This window comes from Nasonia vitripennis, chromosome 2 (assembly GCF_009193385.2).
Source record: "Nasonia vitripennis strain AsymCx chromosome 2, Nvit_psr_1.1, whole genome shotgun sequence".
NCBI classification, from domain to species: Eukaryota; Metazoa; Arthropoda; class Insecta; order Hymenoptera; family Pteromalidae; genus Nasonia; species Nasonia vitripennis.
This window is the reverse complement of record NC_045758.1, coordinates 12,657,216-12,678,291: the sequence shown is the minus strand read 5'-3', so window position 1 is coordinate 12,678,291 and position 21,076 is coordinate 12,657,216. Positions and strand designations below refer to the sequence as shown.

At 44.7% G+C, this 21,076-nt stretch overlaps 2 protein-coding genes across 3 annotated transcripts in view; one reads left to right on the top strand and one right to left on the bottom strand.

Annotated features, from left to right (window-relative positions):
* The window catches only part of LOC100122759 (protein gustavus), a 289,744-nt gene that overhangs the window by 28,351 nt on the left and 240,317 nt on the right, over positions 1-21,076 (top strand). The window lies entirely within an intron of this gene.
* Positions 1,814-7,220, bottom strand: LOC103317241. 2 transcript variants are annotated; one of them, XM_016982431.2, is made up of 8 exons: positions 6,764-7,220; positions 6,214-6,332; positions 5,745-6,106; positions 5,408-5,655; positions 5,145-5,329; positions 4,909-5,074; positions 4,673-4,818; positions 1,814-4,581 (listed from the first exon to the last, which is right to left on the bottom strand). In XM_016982431.2, the coding sequence occupies exons 1-8, from the start codon at positions 6,816-6,818 to the stop codon at positions 4,225-4,227; spliced, it is 1,638 nt and encodes a 545-aa protein (XP_016837920.1). In that variant the 5' UTR covers positions 6,819-7,220; the 3' UTR covers positions 1,814-4,224. The 2 variants fall into 2 exon arrangements, with proteins under 2 accessions (XP_016837920.1, XP_016837924.1); XM_016982435.2 differs by lacking the exon at positions 6,214-6,332.

Below are 21,076 nucleotides of genomic sequence, written 5' to 3'. Positions count from 1 at the left end.
TAAAGAATTTTATCGCACAGAGCACCTGTCATTTATGACTCTGAGAGATATTGCATATTTACCACGAGAATTCCTCATAACATTTGCCGCCAATAGCATTGAGTTAGCTTGGTATAAGCTGCCAGAGCACCTAAAGCAGGACTCAGAGATTTTGGAGTGTACGCTGTCGAGAGCACAATTCCATTGAGAGTGGAGTTCCACATTTAAAAAAAGATTGTGTGCAGTGTAAACTGAATGCTCAAAATAAATAGCAACATGAAGAAGGAGGTGCATTTTCAAGAAAATCCAACAGTTCATTTAATGTGTACATGGGTGTATGCATATAAAAAGGCACATCGTGGAGAGTGGGAGCAAGCAGCCCGAGATCAAGAGCGTTTCAAATTAAGGATTGAAAGAACGAGCAAAATTATTGTGCCAGTACTTATGAAAAAACTTGAGATGTTGTCTATAAAATAAATGTATTTTATGTAATTGTGACTACTATTTTATAAACCTTTACCTAATCCCTCTACATGCTGTAAAATAAGCCAAAGAAAAATATATAAATATAGAGAGCGTATTATACTTCTTGAATCATTTACGTTTTAGAAACAATAGTATATTACGTACATGGACTATTTATACCACGGATAGGCGTGACAGCGGATTTATGTCACCCAGTGCTATAAAAGATTTTAAACGATTAAAAAACCAAAATTTAAAACTTTGAAGTCAAAATTAAAATTAAAAAAATCATAATTTAAATTTAAATAGTATAAGTATAATTAAAAATAATTTCAATTAAAATTAAAAATTGTGTGCAAGAAAAAAGTGTACAAAAATTGTTATTTGTTTTTATTTTATTTTTATTTAACCACTGTAATATATTCCAAGAGCGGTTATATTGCTACAAACGGCACTACACTTAACATTTCAAAACGTTGCACTACATATAACATTTCAAAACGTTGCACTACATTATTGAATATATTTAATTTAGAAGTGATTTGATAAACTTGACACATTTTGAAAGCTAAAATTGTTGAATACTTTCATCAGACCCGTTGGTATGGATCTCATGACCATGAAAATTTAAAACATGTCATCGTCTATAGCCAAATTTATAGAGCGCAGTTCGGCAGGAGTAGGGTTAATCCATTCTGCAGGTGCTCGAACTCTCTTATACGCAGCAATTATTCATGCAGTGAGAAGATGCGTATATGCTATCTGAGGAGAGTATATACGAATAAGCGCGCATAAAGAAATAATAAGTGTGTGAGAGAGAGAGAGAGAGAGAGAGAGAGAGAGAGAGCTGCCGATAATACGCAGCAAATATTGATGCAGTGAGAAGGTGCGTATATGCTATCCGAGGAGAGTATATATAATGAATAAGCGCGCATAAAGAAAGAATAACAGGTGTAATGTGATCTGCGAGTCGACGAAAAGATGCGACGAGTTGCACGTCGGCCGGTGACGTCAGCCTGTCTAGAATATTCCACGCATTGACTCGACCTTGAGCGCGGACTCCTGGAGCACCGGAGTTTACCACCCTGAGCTCCAACGAGCCTCCCGGGTACCCTGCACACTGAGAGAAAAGATTCCTTGTCGCAAAGAAAAGTTCTTAACTGTTAAGAAAATTGGATTAAAATATGGAGAAATCCAAGCGTCTTAACAGTTAAGTTTACTGATGTTTGAATTTTGTACTAAGTTCTTAACATATGAGTCTATTACTACAAAGTCAACGAGAACAATTGATGATCTATTAATTTAGTTCGGGATTAATCTTTCGATTATTCGAAGTTTCATAGGGCTAGACATTAATACATCATTAATCTTACTTTGAACATCTATTTATTTAAACATTATAAATCTCTACAAGATACTACATACTTTCCTTCGGCTGTTACATGAATTTTTATAGGTCGCATATAATAATTTAAATTATACAAAAACCACTTTTCTTTCTGCATTTTAGATGGTAACTGTATAACGTAACATTTCATACTATTTAGAAAACCAATCGTCTGACAATCTTTGTACATAAAAAATATTTTATTCTCAGTAGTTTTTACGATTTTTTCGATCAAACCAATTACAGGATTGTCAGACTCATCGTTGTACAAAAATATTGCATAGTTTGGTCGATACAGAGCTCCATTAATTTTTACAAAATTAACTTCGTTGTCTACATTTTCAGTCACCTTTTTTTTGAGAGCCCCAAACTCAATTATATTTTTAAACTCCTTATTTATATAAAAACGATAAGCTAATTCAAGCTGCAATTTTGTTGATAAAGTATGAATGATGTTAATTCTTGAAGTCACAACACGAGCACACTGTTTAGCTTTCTTGTGAAAGGCTTCATACTTTTCACACGAGTAATGCTTAGTAGGTCCCATTGCTCTAATACAATCGGGATAGTGCAAAATAATATGGTGTTTTGGTTTTAACGGTTCATCGAAAATTTGTATATACAGCTCGTTATGTGATTTCAATAATTGACTTAAATAAGAAATTTCATTTTCAGTTATAGAAGCTTGAGTTATTAAATCAATAATATCAAACAATGTTAAATACAGTTCCCATGATAAATCGTCCTCCGGAACAAGATCACCGATTATAATGCCAAAATAGGTAATTAAATATGACATCTCGGCTGCCGTAATACTTAGATAACCGCCAACAATTTTCGATTCCTCTATCGATGATAGTTTGTTTCCGTGATCTGCGTCCGAGGCATCGAAATATTTCAATCTGTCATTAAGCTGTACGATATCAAAATATCCTTTTTGTATAAAAGAATGAATAATCATTGACATATCATATCTACATACCCCTAAATAAAAATCATGCATCAAGTCACACGTAAGATTCGTAACGTTATGAAAAACGTACAACTGATTAAAAACGCATTCACTTTTAACTCCGTTTGTTCGTTGCTCTAAATCTTCGGTATAATTAGTCGTAGTTCTTATCTTATTTTTATTAACTGCGCAGAGTACTTTTGCTTCAAATTTATCACATTTACAAAACCTACAATAATAGCAAGCTACAAAGCTTTGATTAAAACCGAACAAATTGTTTACTCCTAAATTATCGCCAAGTATACCTACAACAACAAAATGTATTTTGATACTTTTGTTATCAACACAAATTGTTACAGGTTCATCAAATAATGAATTTAGTTCAGCAATAAGATCCTTAAAACATCTTGCATTTTTAAGCTCTTTTTGGTCAGCAGTCAAATTAAACTGCGCTAAAAATACATTTTCTAACATCGATGCGAATTTTGGCGGTATACCTGCAATTGAAAAATAACAACCTGCGATTTTATAAACAGTTCTTGACGTCGAGAGAGGATCACATACTTCGAAATCATCGTTGTATAAGAACAATCCTATTACAGTTTTCTCACCGAAATTCTCAGAAATTTTTCGCCAATATTCGCCATTATAAACGCTGGAATATACGTGTTGAACTTGAGCAAGTTCACATTTAATAAAATTCATTATTTCGTTGAACACATTAGGTAATTGTAGGAACATAGTTAGCACTTTGCGCAATGGAATTAAAGATGCAGTACATTTTTTTTTGTATAAAGCGTGGTATCACGACTTTTCTTATTATCATTTATCTCACCAATTAGTACTGCTTTTGGCTCGATTAAAAAGCCCGCGTTTTGTAGGTAACGAAAACGCCTGTATTCTGTGTTGGAGTTTTCAAAAATATTTGATACTTGCAAACAATCATCTATTTCTTTGTGATATTCTATCGGAATCATTTCTTTCAATTTACTCTTATGTAAACCTACGAGTTCACTGCTTAGTGCCATAACGTCTTTCATAACCAAGTCTACAACTGCGTTAGTTATTGAGCTGTTTGCATACAGTTTTCCTATCATATTAAAAAGATTCTTTTCAAAACTATTTGCATGCAAAGTAGAAATAGTTAAAGTACTGCTATTACCTACGATTGATGGATTACTACGAAGTCGCAAATAACTATATCTTTTTTTGGCAAGTTGCTTGTTTTTAAAATAATTATAACTAGAACGTATTTTCGTATCTTTTTGATCACAATTACTAATATGCTTTCTTAGAGTTAAAATTGTACTAAATGTACGAAAACATGTACTATACACGCATTTATGATTATCAAGATGCTGATGGTAAATTTTCAAATGTCGCAAAAAAACGTTGACATCATTAAATATTTGCAAAGTACAGATAGGACAATGCATTTTGATTAGTTTTTTGCAGCCTCTACTAAACGCTTTTTAACTTTATGCACCAATGTACACACAGAAGGTATTTTAACGTCTGACTCAGTTATAATATCATATACGGCCCATTGAATAAAGTAAAATAAATTTTCACATTCTACGGGGTATGAGATATTGAAAAATATATACAGTTTAAATAAAATGTCGATTGCTTTTGCAAGTGAAGGCAACTCATACGTAACCGTATCAACACGCACGAAAAATTGATCTATACGTTTTAAATTTACGCCAACGAGAATTATAAATGGCTGAAGAGACAGCTTCATATTAGACATCTTATTCCTCTTCTTGTTGACTTCATTTTCAATATCGCCAGGAATCTGTGATTTTGTTAAAAATGCATATGAATTATTTGATCCATGTAAATGCATAACACGATAATCAATATTATTAAGAACTTTTGTTGAATACCTTTACATGAATAATAATACCTTCTTCTGCTTCTGCTTTAGAGGGTTTCCACAGACTTTTTTTTCCAGATTTTTTATAGGAAATTTTTGTGGCTTTTGGTGCTACGAAGGAGTTCAATAACTTAACTTGTATAAGTGTGTCGTAATCTAGATAAAAGAATAATGTGAATTACGTACAATATATGCTTAGTGTATCCATATATTTTTACTTGTAATCATAATAAATGATAATTTTACCCGTCATAGATTCACAATCCAGCTCTTCTAACGAGTCTAAAATAAGTCTATCGTCTTTTGTTAGCTTATCTTTTAAGATAGCAGCTGCATGAGAAAAGACATCATTCCATCGTTTACATATATTCTCAAAAGGGTTTAAATATGTTTGTAAAAAATCCTTTTCAATCTGCAACAAAATAATGATGAGTAATAATAGTACACAGTTACATATGTATATTTAAATAGCCAACACTTACAAGTTCGAAACCATAAGATTCTTCTAAAATTGGCCAATTCTTATAAATATCAGCTACAGTTTGATATTCTTGATTCTTGGCATCAGTCTGGCGCAAATTGAATGTGAACTCCCAATGTTTTAGAACTTCCCTCTTCTCTCTATTTATAACAAGCCATTCTTTGCTTTCAAGGGCACTTTGTACATCTGTAATAATCAGACCCAACTACATGATTAATTATCATTTTATAAATTATTTTATCTAAATAAATTAATTTATTTTACCTAAATTATTTGTAACTGGCACTCGTTTTGCGGTTGACTGACATTGAGATGAAAGTTTATGTGATTGTAGGATGTACGTACGTCGGTTTCTATATTTATCAACCAATTTTCCCTTGGATCGCTCATGCTTGTTTCGTCTGGATTCATTTTTTTTCACAGAGCCTACATAATAAGTTTGCAGACATTCTTCTGGAAAAAGTTCGAGTATTTTATCAGCTAATACTTTAAAATCATGGTCAGTTAACCTTCTAGAAAAATAAAAATAAAAATTAAAGTAGAAAGTCATTAAAATACATTGATATTAATATTTTATGCGACAAATATCTTTTATACTTACAAATTGTTGTCTCTTAAGAAGTGAAGAGTAATAATTTCTACTAAGTACGATTGAGAAGCAGAACAAAGCTCTTTTTTCGCTTCATATACCCTCAATATCGATGGCCCAAGAGCATGGTCTTCCAGCAGAGCTTTGAGATCTAAGTCGTTGACTGCAGTTGATATTCGTTGCTTTTTACAAGCTGGCTCTCCATCAGGAGTTGTTTGATGTTCGACGTATTCTACATCGATTGTATCTTCGTCATTTGCTTCAACTTCTTCTGTAGTTTCAAGACCTTGCAATTCTTCTTCTTTCAACGAGTCCTCAAGTAACGAATTTTCAGTTGCCGAGAGTTCGAACTTTATCTGTTCATTGACTTCAATCTGAATTAATAAAAAAGTAGATTATTAATTTAATACTGGTTGACAAATGTAATTCACATACAAATTTTGAAAAAAAAATTATTTAATAAGCTAAGAAACAAACATACATGTTCACGTAATTTTTTTTTAAGCAATATACGCACACCAGCACTTGGAATAACATTTTTGAGTTCGTCAGGATCATCCATCAAAGCATTCAGAGCATCTATAGTTAGTATATCATTCTCTGGATAAAATAACATACAAGGATAGGTTAACATTCAGCAGAAAACTGTAAACCTAATCCCGAGCGATACGTCTAATCTCGAGCTCGCGATCTGACATGCATAACGAATCCTTACAGCGAAATTGTAAACAGTAACGATCGGACACGATGAGCAAGCAAGAAAAGTATGAGGCGGTAATAATAGGAATCGCCGTGCAGCACGTCTAAGGACGCGCGCGCGATGCATGTTGGTCAGTGTATTTTTTTTCTAGGCCATCGAGTTTATTAAAAACAAACGTTTGTCTTTTTCGTTTCACTTGGCCGGCACCGAAACCGAATTCCCCGAATTCCATGCGTCGCTCTCGGCGAGTCAAATCTCTCTAGCAATTGCTTAACCTCACTTTTTTGCATGCAGAAAATCAGCGGAAAAATATGAGTATAGAGTAACTTACGTTTAAAAACATCTACTAAGTTCGGAAAGCCCCATGACTTGAGTATGATGTTCATTTCTGCAAAGGTGCTTCTTTGTGGCAATGAGATAAAGAGAGCACGCGCCAAATGCAACGGCGGACGCCGACTCCAGCCAATTCTCTCTCGCCTTCTGCCGTCTGCGATGAAACACCGTCAGCCTGCTGCCTCCCCGACGAAGAGATACTTCTGTCTTCACACTTCTTCACAAAATTTGTCACACTCGCGTACTTCTTTCAAAAAACTCGATTGCGTGAGACGCAATACTCCCGAAATCGGCCGACTGCATGCGCCTATGCCGAGTCGTGTATACAATAACCGCCGCGGAGCTTGCCGTGGAGCTCGCCGCTCGGTCGGTAACATTTTATCGACGGTGTGCTACGATCGCTCGTAGACATTTGCTCCGTCTGCTTCTTAACTATTAAGAATTTAGTCTCTAATAAAGAAGAACTTAGGATTTGTATCAAATAAGCGAAATTAAAGGTACGGTTAAGTCGCGAATTCTTTGTGGCAAGGATTCTTTTCTCTCAGTGCAGTGACCTTCTTTATCGATTCTCACCTGCACAGGTGAGTGGCTTCACCTGCACAGGGGGGCAGCAGGCCTAGCAATGACGTCAAAAGCTTCTAGAACATTCCGTGAGGGCGGGGCCTATTCTCACCTGCACAGGTGTGCTGAGGGTGGCGTGGTGGGGGGCGCCCGTATCCGCGTTGTTTATCTACTGACTCGCCCGATGCTTGCATGCCGAACTGTGTACCGAAAGGAGAGAGCAGACGAGTGAGTAGCTCCCCCTCTCTATCTATCACTCAAAGCCAGCGGCAAAAAAAACGGAGCGGCCCTGCTTTCCACCTTGCTGACCTTTGTTTGTTCGTAATCTCTCTTCCTCATTTGCTCTTCATCTGACTTGCTCGAGCCCTGAAAGTGGCGAGTCAGCAAGCGGCTCGTTCGTCTGTGAAAATCGCGGACGAACTTATGCCGGGGGGGGGGGGGGGGGTTGGCGAAAGCGAGCGTCGGATCCGTGACCAGGTATGCTTTGCCAGAGAGTGCAACGGTGCTTATGTCGGTATGTATGATAAAAATCGTCGCCGCGTGTGCCCAGCAGCTGCAAAGCACTCGGACACGGTTCAGCTACTCCGGCTGCATTGCAGCCTCGCAAACAAGCCTCTCTCTCTCTCTCTCTCTCTCTCTCTCTCTCTCTCTCTCTCTCTCTCTCTCTCTCTCTCTCTCTCTCTCTCTCTCTCTCTCTCTCTCTCTCTCTCTCTCTGTCTCTCGGGGAGTAGGCAAAAGGAGAAGCTGATTCCACCACTGCGCGAGCGGCGAAAAAAAGCTCGTTGCAGCATAGCGCGCGCTTGAAAAGAGAACACGCCGGGCTCGCTTTTTTGCGCTCGCGGACGTTCGCATCTGTTTTGCTCGCGCTTCGCAGCTTTTATCTCTCCGTACGTGCGCGGTGTGGGGAGAGGAGGGAGAACGTTGATACTCGGGGAACATTGCGGGCAATGGGATTGTTTGTTTATGTTTATTGCACGTGCTTGCGCGCTAGAGAGGAGATCCTCGTCAAAATGTGGGTAATAAGGGCTCCGAGCTTTTTCTACTTTGAAGAAATCTGACCGCTTTGAACCGCGTTACTTTTTATCCTTTCAGTCACTTCAACTCGAGGCTGGGAATTTATTTTCGAGATTCGAGAAAAAATCAATCACGATTTCGAGTTGGCCAAGAGCACCTCGTCTCCGGAAGGTACTGCTCGCGTTTTAATGAAGCAGCGCAGTCGGTTAACTCGTGCGTTCGTTATGGAGACGAAGTATGAATCGCGCATAACGCATCCCAACTGAAAGAGAGAGCTCGAGAGGCTGCGGGGGTGGGTCAAGAGAGGAGGCCAATCGAGTCGCAGCATTTTCTATACAATTTTCGCCTCTAATTCCATTTTTAATCTCGCAAAGTGTTGTAACATGAGAAATCGAAGCCCGCTCCGCGCGCGTACGCACAAGTGCAGCGCGTGTGTGTGTGCACGGCTTGGGAAAAGCGATCAGAGGCTCTCGCTTCGTTTTTTTGCATTTTCTCTCTCTCTCCCTCTCTCTGGCTCTGTCCATCTCTCGTTCTCGCAGCAGTAGCCTTTGGCCCCCGTCGCTTCGAGCCGTTCTCGTTCGATCGATGCCACTTCTATTCAGTATCCAACCTAGTACATAATCCAATTCCCACTTGATAAACGAGCTCTCGTAATTCCATTGCAGCCGCGCGCTGCCCCCGAGTATGTACAAGCGAGAGCGCTGCGCAAGCTCTATATACGAGTGGCCCGTTGCTACTCGCGCGCGCAGGTACCTGCCCCCGTGGAAATCAGCGATCGAGACCAAAAACGCCGGGCGCGCGCTCCGGTCTCTCTCTTGATCGACAGCGGGATAGATAGATGGAGGGATGAGCAACTCTCGAGCTATACTGCGCTGCAGCTCGACCGACTCGTTACCTCGTTGAACTTGGAAAAAGTGCGAGAGCCGGTTGGAGGGTTTTGTAGTCGGCGAAAATGCTTTCTTCCATCCTCGTTCTCTGTGTGTATGTTTGTGAGTGTGATGCTGCCGCTACAGCCGCGGAGAGAGATCGAGAGACGAGGGAACAGAAATGCTTCTGGTAAACGACAGGCAGTTTGCGGAATAGGAAAACGACTTGGATAGCCTTTCTCTCAAGCGGAGGATTTTCTCTTGCTTCTGTTGCGCTCGCCGACCTCGTCGCGGCTATATACCGTTCACTCTCTTTCTCTCTCTGCCACCTCTCGGGTGTGTGTGTCTCTCTCTATCTCTCTCTCTCTCTCTCTCTCTCTCTCTGCGCGCTGCCGCTGCTCCGACAAGCCACTTTGTTTGCTCCTCTAGACTGCAGCGCGCCGCGTGCGTGCACTGGCTGCGAGTGGCGCGCGCGCGCGAGCCTTGGAGGATCGAAATATTTATGGCTTTTCGGAATTTACGCGGACAGTTTAATAACTTTTTCGCGCCTGCGGCGGCGGCGTTTCAAGGTATTATCATATACCGTCCGTCGCGCGCGTGCGGCTGTTTTGATATTCGAGGATTTTTGAATTTTTTAAAAAAACCAATACATTTCTTTGCAGCGCCGCGAGAGAGCTTCATAAAAGTCGGAGCTCTATATGAAGCAGAGCATCATCTCTCTCTCTCTCTCTCTCTCTCTCTCTCTCTCTCTCTCTCTCTCTCTCTCTGTCTCTCTCTCTCTCTCTCTCTCTCTGCGTGATATCTTTGATGAATAGCGTCGAGAAAAAGCCCGAGAGTCGCGCGCTCGCGCGAAAACGTGCACTCTTAAAATTTAAAAAGATAAGAATCTTTCGAGTTCCCCCTCTCGGCTCGAGTAATTTTCAAAAGAAAATTTTCATTGCAATCTCTACGCTTCCCCAAGGCGTCGTGTAGCAGCAGCAGCAGCAGCCAGAGTACCACCGTGCTCGGCTTTTTCTACTTAATGCACACGCTCGCGCACATCCTAAATTATTCCCCCGACTTCGATGAAAGATAGCGGCACCTTTCTATTTTTGAGTCTTGTCAGCGCTTCATGGAAAAGCTTCGTGGCATGTAATATGATATACCTAAATAACTCCAATTTCCATGTTAAATTCAGCAAGCGGTTATTCAATTTTTTTCCCTCGCGTTTACGTATAATTCTCAGAAATAAAAGGGACAGAATAAGAGGAGAGGAGCAGCAGAGAGCAAACGCTCGTCCGACCGCTAAACAGCTTAACACCAACTTGGCAGCTTCTCTGCCTATACGCTTCTATCCGAGTATGTTTATACTAGGATTCGCAGAAGCGAACGCGCGCCCGGTATGCATTTCAGCTTTCTCTCTCTCCCTCTCGCAGTTCCATTCATCGAGTCTCGCCCGTTATATATATATATATATATATATATATATATATATATATATATATTCACACACACACACGCACGCACATATCCATGCATGTTTATATTTACTCGTGGCGTCTGTGCGATGTTAGCCTGCATTCCTGCGCGGTGCGCTTTGGAAAACTCGTGCTCTTTTTCGGCTTCTCTTTCGCTCGCGAAAAAGGGAACGAGTGCAAGTATTCCCGCGCGCGCAAACACCTCTAAACAGTCGAGAGAGCGAAGCTCCTCCATTCAGCAGCGCTCGGTATATCGAGCTCGCGGTGGCGAGTTTCGACGCATTTAATTCATTGCCTTGACCTACATGACGATGCTACTAAATATAGATTCGCGCGAGCGGCTGCTGCTACAGTCGTCATCGTCTTGAAACAAGAGATAGTTCGTCGGTTTGTTTCTGTCTCTCGACGACGCCACCTGTCCGTATGGATTTGAATTGAACGCTCGCGATTCTCGCGAGCGTGCAGCAGCGATCGAAGGTCAAACGCTCCAATTATCGAGTCTGCCTTATGACGTATTCCCGCTCAGAAGTAAAAGACCGAGTTTTATAAAAATTTATCGTATTTTTTCCGCGACTAAATAATAAACGCCGAGCGAGCGAACACAATGCATCAGACGGCTGGAGATCGATGAAAATTTATTTCTGCGACAATCCATCGACGATAAGGTCGTTAAAAAAAAGCTGCGCTATTCGCGTCGAGCTGCAGCGTACACGTTCTATTTTTCTTTCTGCTTTCATTCGTCAGCGCGTCAATCTGACTGAGCCGGCAAAAGCTTAAGAAAATTTGAATAAAAGCTTATCCCGCCAAATCGCCGTTGTTTACGCGCAGTTTTCGGATACTTCCACACGGTCGCTTTCTATTTGCCGCGCATTCATTGCAGCGCGCAGCGATAAATGTTGATCCAATTTGATCCAGAGCGTTCGGTCGAAACGTCCAACTTATTTAACTTTTTCAGCCTCTCTCGATGTGCAGAGTTATACATGCGCTGCGCATATGTTTCGATACGCACGCGCGCGAAATTCAATTACCAACAAACAAAGCCTGGCGTGTATTTTCGGTTGTTTTATCGCTTCATCATTGACACGTAAATAAATCCGCCTCTTTTTCATACTCGATCGTTATATTACTTTTTTTCATTCAACCTCAAACTTCTCTCTCTACTCGCCTTTTTTCGCGTCCGCGGCCAAAGTTGCATTGCCAATCCTTTCAAACCTTCGAATGATTCTCGCCCGACCTTGCTTCTCTCCCTCGTCTCTCGGCAATCTTGGAACAGTTATCGATGAATATTAATTGCGCGCGCGAGAGAGCGGCGCGCGTTCATGAATATTACTCCCACTGGCTAAGAATGCAAATCCCTCGTGGCGCGCACAGCTCTCTCGCTCGCACTATCCAGCTCGACTTTCCGATTATCCGATCGACGCGCATCGACTAACGATTTTTAAAATGGTCTTCATCAGGCGACGGGGACACTCGCTTCTCGGGGCTTTTAAAATGACTCGCCTAGAATCATACGCTTTAATGACACCGCGATAAAGTCAATCGGTCCTCTCTCTCGCTCTTTTTTATACCACGCCGTCGGATTTATTATTCCGGAGCAACGGTCGAAAAAGTTTGCCCAGTAGAGACAGGAGCGAGTTTCTGGGAGAGCTCGCAGTTATTGGATTGTCCAGATTGCAAAAGTAAGGATTTTAATTTAAAAATATTGGAAAGCTGGAGCGGAATCGCATAGTTTTCCTTCATTTACACCCTGCACCGCCGCGCATTGTGGAAAGAATCGTTTACACGACGTATAGAGTAAAATTAATTTACAACTCGCTCCTGGCTGAAAAGCGTGGGTGCGATTTCAGACGGTATACAAACACATTTCAAAGGCTCGAGCCCTTTTGAAAACAGCTTATGAAAGAAAGCGGTTCAAAATGCTCTCTCTCTCTCTCTCTCTCTCTCTCTCTCTCTCTCTCTCTCTCGAGAGAGAGAGAGAGAGCTTTTTTGCAAAAATTTCTCTGGCTCTCGACAAAAGATCAAACATCGATAAAACTGCGCGCGTCTCTCTAGACGCGTCACCATAAATTCGCCGCGCGTCGAGGATTAGCCTGGCGGTGCAGCGCGAATAACGTCAGCCATTCGACTCCGTCGCGTCAGGCTGCTGCTGCGCGGTGGTCGACATCCGCGTATTTCACTGACCGAATACCTTTTGATCCGATGACACGTTGTTTTAAAAAATCACATATCTCGCTGTGTGCATGCCGTTTGCGTTACGCCCGTACCCTCTCTCTCGCTCTCTTTTTCACTCCCACTCTCTGTCTCCTCTGTGTCGACTGCTCTACTCTCTCTCTCTCTCTCTCTCTCTCTCTCTCTCTCTCTCTCTCTCTCTCCTCTCTATATGAAGCGACGCGTCAATATTTGCGCGGCGCGAATCGCATCTAGATGAAACTCGCACGCGGGCAGGCTACTTCCTCTTCCCTCTCTCTCTCTCTCTCTCTCTCTCTCTCTCGCAGCGGCTGCAGCGTGATGACGATCCCTGATGAACGCCATGAATCAGCCTAGCGAGACTTCGATATTGCCCCCCGACGCGCGCGCGGCTCGCGCCAAATTAAGAGGGATTTCACTATTTTTGAAACTTTTCAGGATGGATCTGCGCGCTCGCGTGTGCGAATCCTCGTTTTTATCAATATTCCTCTGCGAGAGCCGTCGCTCGCGCTGTCTATTATTAGTCACCGGTGTATAGACGCTGCAGTGTATGTATACAGAGAGAAAAATATCGCGTCACGGCAGTTCGCTTTCGGCTATCTCGATATCTTTTTGCCCATATCAACGCGTTATATCGTTGTATACGAAGGGAGTCGTTAAATGCGTTTACGTTCGCGGATCATTATTATGCGATGGGAATTGAAAAAAGAGGACACGCCGCGTTATTTAATGCAAAAGGCGCGCGATTGATAATGACGTTTCGGCAATATATATTTATTGAATTTATCAAGCAAAATAAACTCAATCGATTTTAGAGTAAAAATATCAGTATTTATTATAGCAAAAAGAATACAAGTTGTAGGAAAAATGTTGGCGCATAGCAGACTCGAGAGACAGAGGTCTTTCCTCGTCGAGTGCTGGGGCTGAACTGAGGGCTACAGTCCGCAGAGGACTGCAGCTTAGATGCATATTTCGCCTGCATATAAAAAAGGGTCCGGAAGCATTTTATTGCACATCTGGACACACGCCGGGGACGGCGCGCCTCGAAACGGTCAGCGGGCGAAAGGTTTATTGCATTACCTGGGCGTGGGGTTTTTCCCTTAATAGCAAAATGCTTAAAATATAAAGCCGTGCTCGTGCACGTATTTCTCAACAATATTCGTCACTTTCGTCAAAGTTTAAATATTTATGAAACAGCGAGCGGCTGCGCGGAATATATGTATCCTGCTCACGGCGGGTAATAATGCATGTTTGAAATAAAGTGCCGCAGATGAAACGTCGATATGCCGACGAGTCGCGCTGGGATATATAATTGAGGGATCCTTTGTCCGGAAATTCAGCTTGACGTCGAGTGTTAATCGCAACACATCGTAAATCATGCCTCAGCAGCACCGTTATCTAATTCCCCACTCTGATCTTTCTGTTACAGGTAAGAAAGTCGACGACACCTCGAAAGTAGCAGTAGCAGCAGCCGATCTAATCTTACGAAAGGTATTATTCAATTCCCCGTTACGTTATATATAGGCAGCGCGCGCTTAGCTCAGCTATGATGTCACGGCATCGAGAGCGTAACCCACTTATTCCCCAACACCCGCGGAACTCGGCCCGTAAAATTATCCAACTTGCCTCTCTCGCACACAACTACACACTCTCACCATATCAGACGCGGAATTACGCGCGTCGCTTACTTTCCAGCGTATACACGCACGCAGGCGCGGGTGTGATGGATAACAACGTCTCTCTCTCTCTCACTCTCTCGGGCGCTGAAATTTCTTCCCGCCATTATTCAAAATTATTCGCGCAAAAGCAGGCGTTAAAGCTCATTACCCCGCGGAGCGCACATACGCGCGCGCTTGCAGCTTTTGTATTAATAAATTCCAAGAAGCGCCGAGATGGAATCGGCTGACGCGCGTTTATACATCGGCGCGCCTTCTCATAAGTTCCATTGTTCGAGTAGCTCGTAGCACGCGAGCACGCGCAGGTATATAGGGGGTAGTATGCGCGCACGCCAGCCAGCAAGATTTGCCAGGAGGTGCTCTCGTGCGTTACTTACTCTTCCCGCCTCTCCCTCTAGCCCGCCTCCTCCTCTAGTTTACCTGAGCATAAGGTAGAAGCTTCAGCAGTGCCGCTTACGCGGAACTTGTGCACTAGCGCCCCAACTACTCGGGCGGCAGAGCCGAGTACTTCCGGTCTAAGTACTGTATTCGCGTCGCCTATGTAGACGTGCGCGCGGAGAGGAGGAAGAAGCTAGCTGCTAGAGACTACGACGACGACGACGAAGGCGGTATATAATAGCAGCAGCTTTCTTAATTGTGTATGTATACGACGGTATAGCCCTCCGGTCTCGTGCATTCACCGCTAGCGCGCGCGAGGGGTAGTTATAGAGCGACGACTCGGCCCACTTGTTGTGCTGAACTATATACTGAAGAGCGCAGCGCCGCCGACGGGGTCGTCGTCTCGAAGACACTTTACGGTTCATTTACCTTTGTCCATCGGCTGAATAGTGGCCGGGCGCGAGCGAGCGAGCGACTTTGAAAACGCCCTTAAAGAGAGCCAGCGGAGCCCGGAATCCCTTTGGCTGCTGCTGCGTATCTTGATTGAAACGCCGCGAAAAAGAAGAGACGCCGCGGCGGAGAACAAGGCCGGCCCCAAGACTGTATTGAGCCGAGCTCTTTTCATGTCTCGCCTCGGCAGTGTAATTTCCAATTTTCGCTTGGCCGAGACGCAAAAAAAGCTCCACGCGCTCTCACTTGAACTTCTCTAAACATCGCGGTTTTAATGGTTCCTCGCCTCTTTGCGCGCAGCGTAGCTTTCATTTAACGATTTCCAAGAGAAGAGCGGCATTAATTTTAATTTCGCGAGTCTCGCGCGTTACCCCGCGGTACGGGCCCGAATCCGTTTAATAAACGCAGCTTCGGAAACAGATACGCGCGCTGGGCTGAAATAGAAAGAGAGAGGACGAAGAAGTTGTACAGCCGATGGTTGAGGAAGCGAGAGAGCGGCGCGCACGCGAAGGCTTAAAAATTCAAGGGGCGATTCAAACTAATTAGCGATATAATTATACTCGCTGGCAATTTATGCGCATAATTAATTTAAAACGATATCTCAAGTTTTCTCAAGTGCCTCGTGCTGCTGCGAGAGCGCGTTATTAACTCCTGCTGCTGCTGCTGGGGCAGAGAGAGAGAGAGAGAGAGTTGGGGGGAGCTGCTGCTGCTGCCGCTGGTGCAACGATCGCGAGAGCGCGTGCGGCTGCAGCGAGAAAGTTAACTTGAAAACTCGATACGACAAAGCGCGTTTTCCCGCTGCGATGAACGTATCGCCTCGGCAGCGGCTCCCGAATCCATAATGTTCGCTGCCTCGTATAATATGCTGCACTCGCCCGCTCGCTCTCGCTCTCGCTCTCTCCCGCGCCGAATCGAGCCATTAGAGAGGGACTTATAATCGCGAAGTTTCTCGTTACTACAAACAGCGCCGAGAGAGTCAATAACCCCTGTATAATCTCAGCGAGAACACGTAAACGCGTAAGGCGGTGGCGATCGCGGAAAAAACGTCGTCCCTCGCTATCTCATCGAGGGAAGCTCGGCTACTCTCTCGCGCTGTACTGTTTATCCCGCAGGTGCGCGAAAATAACTATTTATCTCGGCTATTTTAAAAAATTAGTTTCTCTGATTAAAACTTATTATTCGCCGCGCGGATACTCGCTCGCCCGTGTTTTGGCGCATGATGAAGCATCGCGCGTAATACTTCAGAGTATGTGCATAATGACTGAATTAATTAGGGATAGAAATGTACGAGATTGAAACCCGTAAGCCGATCGCCGGCATAGCTGACAGCGCGCAAGCATAAAAGACGCGGTTAAACGCCCGCGGCTCCCGTTTATATTTCGGAAGAAACACCGCGCGCGGACCGAGGTTTCGGGGGCTGTGCAGCCCATCTTGTAATGCAGAGCGTGGAATATGCCCGGGTATGTTCCCATAGTCCGCATTTCGTGGAGGGAAATCTCAATTATCCAGAGGGGGGGAGGAGCACGTTTCATTTAAATTTAAATTTTCGCGCGGCAGCTCATTAGGAAAATTCATTCGAGCCTCGCACTCTGTGCTCTAGCGATGCGCGTATGGGTATCTATCTTTTTACTGCTACTGCTGTAGAAAGTCAGCTTCGTATAAACACGACGGCGGCCAACGAGATTTTTTTTAACTTCAACTACGCGGCCGATTAATCAAGCGAGACGCGGCAAACGAGATCTCCTTTGCTCGACGAAGTTTTCGATGAAGCTCGTAAATAAAAGTCGGCCTCGTAAAATCACCTGTTAGACGGTAATAAAAAAAGGCTACGCGCGAAAAGACGAAGGTAGAGGGGATCAGAGTTTTATATCGCTGCGTAGTGCAGCAGCGCCGAGTACACACGCGCTCGCCCGCGGTGTAGACTTTAAGGCTCTTTGTAAGTCTATTAAAAAGCTGAAAAATCCCTCTTCCATTAAATAAACCTTCCTTTTCTCCCTCTCCTCTCCCTCCAGCCTCTGCTCTTGGCACGAGATCGTTCCTCCGGCACGATTTGACTCGAGATGAGACAGCCTGAAAGTTATAGAATGTTTTAAGCGGCCCTGGTACACGAGGCACGTCCACTGCGCAAAAAAGAGTAGAGCAGAGAGAGACTCACTCTCGCCGCCGCCGCCGTCACGGTGGGGGCCGATCGTTTTTCTTCGCCAACTACGACGACGCCTGCAACGGATGTAATAATCGCTCGGATGGAGCGCAATCCCGATCGCTCGTGCGCGGATTCACCGGAGAGAAAGAGCAGCAAGGCTCTTTCTTCTCTCTCTGTATAGCCGAAAAATCTCACGTCCGTCGAGAGCCTGTATATCGATTACGAGAAAAGGTTATTTCTGGAGTGAGAGAGAGAGAGAGAGAGAGAGAGAGAGAGAGAGAGAGAGAGAGAGAGAGAGAAGTGTACACAGTACGACGTGTATAGGTAGGTAGACACAGTAGCCAAGTTGGGTGTAAGGTCCGTAATAGGGGCGGGTAATGAATTGCATTGTCATGATGTGCGGGGGAAAACTTAGGGTGCCGCGCTTGAACCGCTGCCAAGAGGTTGTCAACTGGTAACCTCTCTGCCGCGCGCTACGCCAGCCTGTTTCTTCACGACTACTCTCCTCCCCTACTGCCGCCCGTACTAGTGTACCGCGTGTGTGCGTTGGTCTGGACGGCATAATGAGTAATAACCGGCGAAGCCGATAAGCGAGTGCGAAATCACTCACGAGCGGGCCAATTTATCTCGCTCCCGCTTATCTCTCTGTTTCTCCAGCAGTAGCTCTCGGAGTCCACGCGGAGAGAGAAAGAGACAGTATAATAGAGCGGGGGGGGGGGAAGTAAGTAGTGCCACGGCCATGTAAATGCGGTTATTTCTATTCTAATCGGCTCGGGCCAATCGCTCGGTGCTGCTCGTAAAGCTTTTTACTGCCTGATTTAGCCGACGACGACGCTGGCAATGAATGCGTCATTTTATTATTTTCCCTCGCTGCGCTCGCGCCCCCGTTGACACAATGGCCCGGAGCTTAATATGAATGAGGGACTCGCTCTCGCAGCAGGAGAGCGAGAAAGATGTATATATGCGAGAGACGGCTGCTATACCGCTGCTGCAGTCGAGTGTAGCGCTGTGTGTATATAGGAGGACGACGATAGGGGTCCCGGTGCGCTCGGAATACGCATTACCTCCTTAAAAGAGTCACGCGAGCGGTGCGATCCCAATAACCGATATCCCGCCTCGATGAACGCGCTCGCCCGCGTCTGTGTCTCATATACTCCCACCACACACACGCGCGTTGCTGCTGCAAGCTCTCGAGATTTTTACGCGCGCAGCAGCTCGAGAGAAGGTATATATAAAAGAGAGAGTCTCCGCGCGTAGTTAGTTTGCTGGAAAAAGCTGCGGCAGCAAGTCAGAGAGCCAACGGAGACACGTAAAATCCCGACTAGCTGGAGCAGAGGCGGCGAGCTTTGCGCTCGTAAGCTCAGCCGCTCGGTAATTCTCGCTTGCGCCAAGGGTAAACTCCCAACGAAACAGAGAGAGAGAGAGAGAGAGAGAGAGAGAGAGAGAGAGAGAAAGAGAGAGAGAGAGAGAGAGAGAGAGAGAGAGAGAGAGAGAGAGAGCGGGGAGAACGAGAGCACGTGCGGCACGTTCGTATGCTGCATACGCACCGATGACCGTCGTGCTCTCTTTCGAGACGGATTTTTCATTAAAGCTGCACGTCGCGAGAGAATGTGATTAGCATGCGCGGGAAATTGCTGAGAAAGCGACGGATTACAATGACTCCGGAAATGCACCCTCAATTATTTTCACCGTTAACACGTGCAGCTTAGAATGTAAAAGGAAAATATCACAGATACATCAGATATGATACTGGCAGTTATAGTTTGAGCAGCTGATGCAGTAGACCCAATATTTTGGCATAGGTGCCGCACACCGCTATATTTATGCACTGCACGCACAGATTCTACTGAGGGAACCGGGAAAGCGACCATGCGCCACCTATCCTCGCCGACACGAGGCACGGAAAATTGAAGGCACGACGCGCTCAAAATTTCGATTCAAAAATGACCGATACCTCACTTACCCGTCGTAATTTCCGTAACACACGCTCCGATGGAATCTCGAGACCATAACGGAAAATACAACCGTCGTTAAAAGGGAAAGAATGATTCGGCCGGATTACGCGACTATTTTTCCACTTAGCATACGCGCACGCACGTATAACCCCGAACGATACGTAAATCTCGCGCGCGACAATAACTGCTGCTTTTTTTATATCGACGCTGCAGCGGCGGCGTCCCAATTGTTTCGATAGTCGCTGTTTATTGGCTCGGAAAATATTACAAAAATGCGCGTATAAACACACAAAAATGGTGCGCGGCGTTCGAACGAAAAGTGGGTATACGGGAAATGACGCGGGCCGGGGTAATGGCCGATTTTATCACGCGAGTGCGCGCTCGGATATTTTCTCTCGTTATTATTTCTGCCTTCAGCGACTTTTCAGTTCGCTGTGTCAAATTTTTAAATACCGCGCGCCGAGTGCGCTCTGGGTAATATCGATAAAATAAAGCGGCGATCGTTTTGCGTTATACGACGACGCATACGATACTCGGGAATCGACGTAATATTTTTTTTCAGATCTCGACGACTCCGAGGGGAGAAATACGCTGGCGAAATATTCGTCCCTTGAAAATGTGCTAATTCTTACATAATTTTTTCTCCCCTGTAAACACGGAGAGAGAGAGAGAGAGAGAGAGAGAGAGAGAGAGAGAGAGAGAGAGCGAAGGAGAAAGAACAGCCCGGGGGCATATCATTAATGTCAAACAAAAGCCACAAATCCTCCCTGTAATATCCCCCGAAAATCGTGCGGCCGTACACACGCGGGGTTAGCCGCGCACGCACGCGCTCATCGGATCTTCTCTCTTTTTTCCTCCTGCGTACGGCAGCACCGTTCGTGCCCGCGCGTGTAGCGTAAAAAGGTGACTCTGCGGTGTGTGGGTGCGGGCGACCCATCGATACATATTCCCGTGCGCGGAGGGAAAAAATTGGTTTTCCCTCTCGCGCGGTGAATCGGCCCCCGCTGCTGCTCTGCTGCCTCGGCGTCCCGCTCTCCTTATGCAAATGCCTTTTTTCCGCGGCGCTTTATCAATCCCCCGTAGCCATTCGTCCGCCCTTATACTCCCTCTCTCTTGTACGAGAGAGGAAGAAAAAGGACTCGGCATCTTTCTACCCGCGTACGATGCTTATGCGTATAACTAAAGCTTGTACGTCGAAAGGAGAGACAGCGAGAGCGGATCAGTGCTCGGGTATATGGCTTGTACGCGGGCCATAAGGGCGATAACGCATAATTCGAAAGGTATCTTCGGAGAGAGGAGCCCTCGTTTCCGATCGGATACATGCGAGCGCTGTTATACCGTTATCCGATGACACGGGAGCTCTCCTTCGATGACGCCGCGCCGCGCTGTCTCTCTCTCGCTCTATCTCTGTAAAAGCCCACTGCTATCTCTCGATGCTTCCATTTCCCTCTCCTATTCTTCCTTTCTCCTTCCCATATAACACACACACACACACACGCGCGCGCGCGCGCGCACGCACACGCCGAGACGACGCGACGTCCCGAAAGAGCAGCCGGGGGACTGCTTTATGAGAAGGCAGTAACTTAAAAATTACGAGAGTAGGAAGTTCTATTACGCTTGCAGC

What these genes read in the sequence shown, in the direction of transcription:
- LOC103317241 (XM_016982431.2), bottom strand. Translation starts at nt 6,818, where the DNA reads ATGAACATCATACTCAAGTCATGGGGCTTTCCGAACTTAGTAGATGTT. An exon ending in AAAAAAAATTACGTGAACAT is followed by an intron (nt 6,107 to 6,213) that starts GTATGTTTGTTT and finishes TTATTAATTCAG; the next exon opens with ATTGAAGTCAATGAACAGAT. An exon ending in GGATTGTGAATCTATGACGG is followed by an intron (nt 4,819 to 4,908) that starts GTAAAATTATCA and finishes TCTTTTATCTAG; the next exon opens with ATTACGACACACTTATACAA.